At 38.8% G+C, this 6,774-nt stretch overlaps 1 protein-coding gene across 1 annotated transcript in view; it reads right to left on the bottom strand.

The window, feature by feature from the left end:
• Positions 1–1,057: 1,057 nt before the first annotated feature.
• LOC143492557 (uncharacterized) overlaps positions 1,058–6,774 on the bottom strand; it is a 47,429-nt gene continuing 41,712 nt past the window's right edge. The window contains exons 44-51 of the mRNA XM_076990892.1: positions 5,155–5,305; positions 3,923–3,963; positions 3,589–3,711; positions 2,795–2,893; positions 2,576–2,704; positions 2,288–2,327; positions 1,789–1,906; positions 1,058–1,570 (exon numbers count right to left, since the gene is read on the bottom strand). Coding sequence (XP_076847007.1) covers positions 1,366–1,570; positions 1,789–1,906; positions 2,288–2,327; positions 2,576–2,704; positions 2,795–2,893; positions 3,589–3,711; positions 3,923–3,963; positions 5,155–5,305 — 906 coding nt within the window. The 3' untranslated portion in view covers positions 1,058–1,365. The remainder of the gene's footprint in view (positions 1,571–1,788; positions 1,907–2,287; positions 2,328–2,575; positions 2,705–2,794; positions 2,894–3,588; positions 3,712–3,922; positions 3,964–5,154; positions 5,306–6,774) is intronic.

Raw genomic sequence — 6,774 nt, 5'->3', positions numbered from 1 at the left:
TCACTCTGGGTTCCCTCATGTCCGTGTTCCCTGCCTGTTTGTCCCGCCCTGCTCGTTGGTTTTGATGATTCCTCGTTTGTTACGCCCCTGTGTCATTGTCATCACCTGTCCCTAGTTTAGTTCTGTGTATAAAAACCCCTGAGTCTCCCTTGTCCCTTGTCGAGTATTTTGATTCATTATATGTTTCATGCTGTTGGTTCGTGTACCTGATTCCCGTGGTTTTGTGTTTCGTCCGTTGGATTTTGGTTCTCTGTGCTTCCCTGCCTGGTTGTGTTTCCTTGTGTCTATTATGCCTGTCTTTGCGTGTTATTCGGACTGCCCTCCCGCTATCGACCCGGACTGGCTTAGTGATGACGATTATGGAATGCCCTGCAATAAATCTCGCTCCTCTCAGCGTTTGTGTCCGTCTCCTCGCTCCGTGGCGCAAGATACGTTACAGATTTCAACCAGTGGTATTGGGTCACTGTGCAGACTCTGAGCTTCCCCTTCGGTAATGAGACTGATACATCATCATTTCATCTATTCCAGTTATTAAATACATGTTTCCCTGAAATTCTAGGGTGGTGCCCCTTAATTATTCATAATCAATCAATATATCGCTACAATGTTATAGAGCTCCGCACTCTGCGAGAGCCAGAGAGTCAAGATCAAAGAAGCTCAAAATAAAAGTTAATTTAAAAACGTAATATATCATATTGTTTAATGCTTAATACACTTTGACATTTTGACATTGATTGACATGATGATGGGTGATTGACAACGTCATGTGATGGGGTGGGGGGGGAGGTCGTAATTCATTTTGACAGAAGAAGACCCCTATATCTCTTTCTCCTGCTTTAATGCTGAAGGCCAATGTGGCATGGATAGGAGGAGATTCCATAATATACTGGTAATATTACATTTTCACATTTTAAAATAGCCAAACCTAAACATTAGGATGGTGTTCCTAATAAATGTGTGCCTGGGAATGTAGGAATGGATGGACATATGCTATTATTCTATGATGTTTACATGTAGTGCTTCATCCTTCCTTTCAATAAGAAAACTGAACACACCATTACTGTTGCTGTTTGATCAATTTATTTACCATTAATCTTTAAAAAAAATACATGTAATCATAATTCATGCAAGAAATTAAAGAGCTTTTATACTCAGCACGTTTGCTCTATGACCCCCGAATCCAAGACCCCCGAAAGATTATGCCTCACATAGTAATCAAAACATTTTACTTTTTTACTATTGCATTATGATGCATTAGTAATTCAGAAATTATCATCTGGAGCTTTGTTCTTTCTAGACATGTCACAATATCTCATGATCAGATGTGTCATTAGCAAGTAAGAGAAATTACTCTGTGTTTTCTTCTTAGCTTTTAGTCATGCCTTCATTGCTTGTATTTGTATCTTTGCACTCGGTAACATTGCAGCCACACTCTTCAATAAAATTATAGGTGTATGTGTATGTCCTATGGGTTTTTCCAGGACAGCGCATCTGAACCTGCTTCTTGCTGGTACGCAGCTCCTGACAGCATGAGCATGTGTGCATAAACCTGTTTGCTGCCATCGAGTATCTGAACAGGCAAAAGAGACATAACCATTAGAGGAACAGTGACAGAGATGGAAATTTAAAAAGGTCTAGCAGATTTGCTGTGTTTGTGTGTGTAATGTACAAACAAAATACAGCATGGCAGTATGGTTAAGTTGGTGACATTTTAAACTTCATCTACTTTTGCTATACCTCCTTAGAGTGTGTGAGTGTGTGTGTGTTTCTAGAAGTGAGGGCACCCACATAGAGCTGGTGTCACAGGCACCAGAGCAGGAGGCTATCTCCACAGGGTTGACAGAGATGCACTTGTCGGCCTCCAAGTAGGTGATGTTCGTCATAGCACGGCACTTTTTCTGCACACCTGAGTGAAGAAACATAGGTGCACTCATACGTATGTGTGTGTGTCCAGTGTGATTAGTTAATCGTTAATTAGTCTAAGTAATCTGCATGTGGTATAGCCTTATAGGGTGATACTGGACAAACAGATAAAATATATTAAATATGTTATTGTTTTTTTTTTTGTTATAATTTCCTGCCTTTATTTTATTGTTTCATTCAAATATAATAACCAAGACAAGGCATTCCTCTCCTTAGTTAAGTAACTGTAGCACTAAATACAGGTTATAGACCAAGTAGAAAATGAAAGATTACAGTTAATAAAACTATTTGTAATGTTTCATTTAAGCAATGATTATTAATAACAGGTGAGAGAGAAACATAGAAAGCGTGTTCATCATCTTACAAGTACTGCAGCATCCGTCTGCTGTGGTTTTTTCAGTACCCTTGACAAAACAATGGTATACTTAAATTATTATTATTACTGTTGTTATATCTGATTACTATGCATTAACATTAAATTTATATAAAATAATAATAAAGTTTACTAAAAAAAAAAAAATTTAATTTAAATTTTAATTAAAATTTAAATTTAATAATAAAATTTTACATTTATATAAATAGTAATAAAAGTACCCAGGGGTACAGTTAATTTAGCATATTAGGTAAACGTGAGCACAGGACATATACTCACAGGAATGCATTGTTCTTTATGAAACTCAGGACAAACAGGGAGGACTTTCACCAACACAAACATGTTATTAACTTTAGTGCAGTTATAGGTCACACACTTTTCATTTGAAGAGTTCCAGCTCTGTCCAACCTGATGGAAAAACAAATAACCAAAAATGACCAAGCTGAAATGGCTTTCAAAATGTATATAGGATAATTCAATTTGAACTGCTCACTGTACCTCTATTGTTTGTACAGTGTTGTTTGTTCCAGTGTAAACACAGTGCTGTGGTACACATTCTCCACAACATTTCCCTGGGACAGTGTTATATGAGTAGCCCTACATAAAAACAAGAGCATCATTATAATGATAATGTATAGCACAGCAGGATATAATATACCAGGGTGTAATAGTGCAAGTGCATTTAACATAGAATGTTTTATTTCACAGTAACAAAATAGGACTGCAGTTAGTCAATGACTGACAAAAACATCTAACATGCATTTAAGTAAATACACAATTAACCAGACACAAGTACAACACATAATGAGATAAGAGACAGGTGAAACGAATAACACATATACACAAAGATCTAATGCCACAGGCATCATGGAGTGATTGGGAATGGCCAAAGCTGCTAAAAGGAGCAAGAGTTAAAGGAGTGTTAAGAGTCATTAACACAGTCCATGGTCATAATGGGTGGGCAATTAGACTAAGAACAGTAACTGTGATGGACAGACATCATCGGTGAAAGAAAAATCAGGAATCATGACAGAATAAGAAACTAAATCAAAATCATAGAAGACTATTTAACAGAACCGGAACAATGAAACAAGAAAGCAATGGAAACTGGTAATACAAGAACCAGGAAACCTGGTTATCCCTGCCAGTCAACAACTTTTTGTGTACTTGGTAAGTCCCAGCAGAGTGCACAAGTTAAAGGGGCTTTGGACAAATGTTTGGATGGAGGGTCCAGGGTTGAAGGGAAGGGGTGGAGTGTAGACATCGCTTACACCTTATGTTAATGTCATTACCTGAGTACAGTTTGTGTTGCAGGTCGCAGGAGAGCATTCTACACTATGTAGATTTGTAGTGGAGTCCACGTTGGAACCACAGTGGCATGTCTCACAGAGGCCTCCTGGAACTGAATCTCCTGGCTGTAAAATGGTTATAAAGAAGGTAGCAAAATGGGTATAAAGAAAAGAGCATTGTGGAAGTCACTGTTACTTTACTGTGACTTTACCCATGGATCTGATCTCTTGCCTATGTGCACCAAATGTGATATTCCCAGTCTGGTTTACATGATTTTAAGTAAAACAATGCATAACACAGAAATGAATAAACACAGAAAGTAAAAAAAAATCTCACCTGGTATTCTGTGCCATTCACCACACAGACAGGCTTGGGTTCTAAACAAACAAACAGGAATGTTATTATTAATTTTGCTCATAGCAAATCACTGATAGTGATACTGAAACAAAAATACAGTCTAAAGATTTTTCTAAAACCATCTGTCATGACAGTGTATCATGAATTAATATGCAATGAATTAAACATATACAACAAACAACACACATTTATTAAACACAAACAGATTAAAACAAAAAATTCAACAAAATACATTTTCTACATGGATATGTAGGTATGACAATGATCACTTAATATCTTTAAGATTATCATGCCTGCATGTCCCAGTGTTTCCCATAAAAGCATCTATGTTCCCATGGTTTTCTGTTTCAAATATTTATTTTGCTTTATTTCCTGGTTTTCCATTCCATGTCTCTTTGTTTCCATGTGTTTCTTCATTTAGTTCTCAGCCTCATTATTCCACATTAAACCTTGTTTATTTCCCTTGTTGATTTCTGCTCATTATTGTTCTAGCCTTTTGTGCAAGCCCAGTTAACATACGTAGCCTCTGCAGTTTTTTCCAAGCCAACAATCTCCTCCTCTCTACTGGTCCTCTACTTTACTTTAAAAGATCACAGTCACTTTAATAGATCTTTTGCAATTTTAGTTTTGTTTTGTGTACTGATGTGTATATAATTGCATATAATATGTCTGTATATATCTTGTACAAACTTGATTCTCTATATTATCTTTCTTCTCTCTTTTCACTATTATATTATTAAGCTTCATTACTGTAGAGTGTATCCCTAACTCTCACCATAAGAATTTCAATGTACACATGTCCCATGGAGTGCAAATGACAAATAAACTTGAAACTCTCCATTATCCATATGTTACTCCTTGGTAACATTATTCATAGATATGATCTTCCCTTCCACTGTCATGCTGATCATACACAGATCTATATTAGCACCCAAGTTACCACAACACTCTACTATGCTCTATTCAAGATCTTTAAAAGGTGGATGACCATCAACATCCTAAAGTTCTACTCACATCTTCTAAATCCACAGTTAAACTTTTTTTATTTTAACCTAATTCTGGTGCCATGATGGTGCCATGGTCAAACACTCATTCAAACTCAAGTCTTGTACATGCGGGCCAGTATCTTCCACTGTTTCTGCATTATACTGAAAATGACAAGGCAGTTTGCACTGTTACAAGTCAAAATGACTGTAGTGATCATCACTCACCACAGGTCTGACAGCAGTTCTTTGTCTGGATCTCATAGCCGGGTTTCTCACAGGACTCTAAGCGTGGGCAGCTAATAGGGGAACAGACTGTACTGAAGGTCTCCATTGAGCATATGCATTCGTCACAGTTTGTGTTCCATTTATCTCCAGGCTGCAGGAGAAATGCATGATAAGAGGGTGTAAAATACTGTATGCATAAAATGCTGATGTATTTACTATACAAAATAGCTGTCACGTAGAACTTGGCTGGAAGGACGAGGCACAAGTACGACCTTGTACGGGCTAACGTCACTTTTACTTTACATAAATTAGCACAGACAGCGCACGTATAACATGTAAACATACAACTGAGACTGACTCAAACAAAGACGAGTATGGGACACTGCACGAACGCACATTAAAGACAAACCACATAAACCCCGAGTGATGACGAGACGAGCCACAGGTGAGACGAATGAACACATTAAGACGCATCCACAACCACAAAGATCCACAGAAGCAGACGTCTAGACGTAGATGACATAAACATACGCCCAAAGGGGAGGGGTCAGGGGCTGTACCGCGACAGAGCCCCCCACCAAGGGCACTACCCGTCTCTGGGTGCCAACAGAACTGAATGCCCCGAACCCACACCGATGGGCGGATCCGGAGCCCTCAGTCCTGCGTCTGGGAGATGACCGCCCTAGGTGTAGAGTCCGCCACAAACCGCCTAGAACACCCTCCCTGGGAAGACAGGGGAAAACACATTAGACACATACAACAGGACATTCATGAACACACAGACAGGAACATGAATAAACAGAGACACAAAAGGTAAAAAGGGATTTGGGAGAAACACAGGGATAGACACAAACACTGGCAAGGACACACACGTGAACGGAGCCAGGCTTCGCGCCTGTAGGAGGGCTGACAGGAGGGGAAACCTCCCCCCCCGGAGTTGCAGGCGCTGCAGTAGGCGGTCCTCCTGCCGCGAACCCTCCTCTGGGTTCATAAACACACGACATAAACACACACCCAAAGGGGAGGGGTCTGGGGCTGTACCGTGACAATAGCCTATTCCCTGTGATTTACTTTATTGTCTATTGTATTTTTTATGTCCTTTAGTGCATATTGTGTTCTCTCCACAATTTGTTTTATTTATTTCTTGTAAAGTGTCCTTGAGTCTTGTGAAAGGTGCTTATAAATAAAATGTATTATTATTATTATTATTATTATTATTATTATTATTATTATTATTATTATACAAACCCAGTGCTGCCTAGCCAGCCCTCATGCACCACATGCACCAATCACAGCACACATTCATGTTCCCTGTCCCAATCATCCATTTATTGAATAATCGCTTACACATGTCCTCATTTACCTCACTCTAATCCCCACATGCTGCTACACTCCGAGGTTTGCACAGATGGTCATTACCCACCAATGACTTTGCCAAGCCTGCTTCTCTGAAAACTTCTTTTTCTTAACTAATAAAATGCTTTTTGAGCTCACTTGTACCTTCCTCCTGTTTCGTGCAGAGGTGGGTAGAGTATTCAACAATTATATTCAAGTAAAAGTACACTTACTTGAACCAAATGTTACTCAAGTAAAAGTAAAAGTATGCATACCAAAAATTTA

The sequence above is a fragment of the Brachyhypopomus gauderio genome, unplaced genomic scaffold (genome assembly GCF_052324685.1).
Source record: "Brachyhypopomus gauderio isolate BG-103 unplaced genomic scaffold, BGAUD_0.2 sc79, whole genome shotgun sequence".
Taxonomy (NCBI): domain Eukaryota; kingdom Metazoa; phylum Chordata; class Actinopteri; order Gymnotiformes; family Hypopomidae; genus Brachyhypopomus; species Brachyhypopomus gauderio.
The sequence above is the reverse complement of the archived record's forward strand: the minus strand, read 5'-3'. Positions and strand labels throughout refer to the sequence as shown.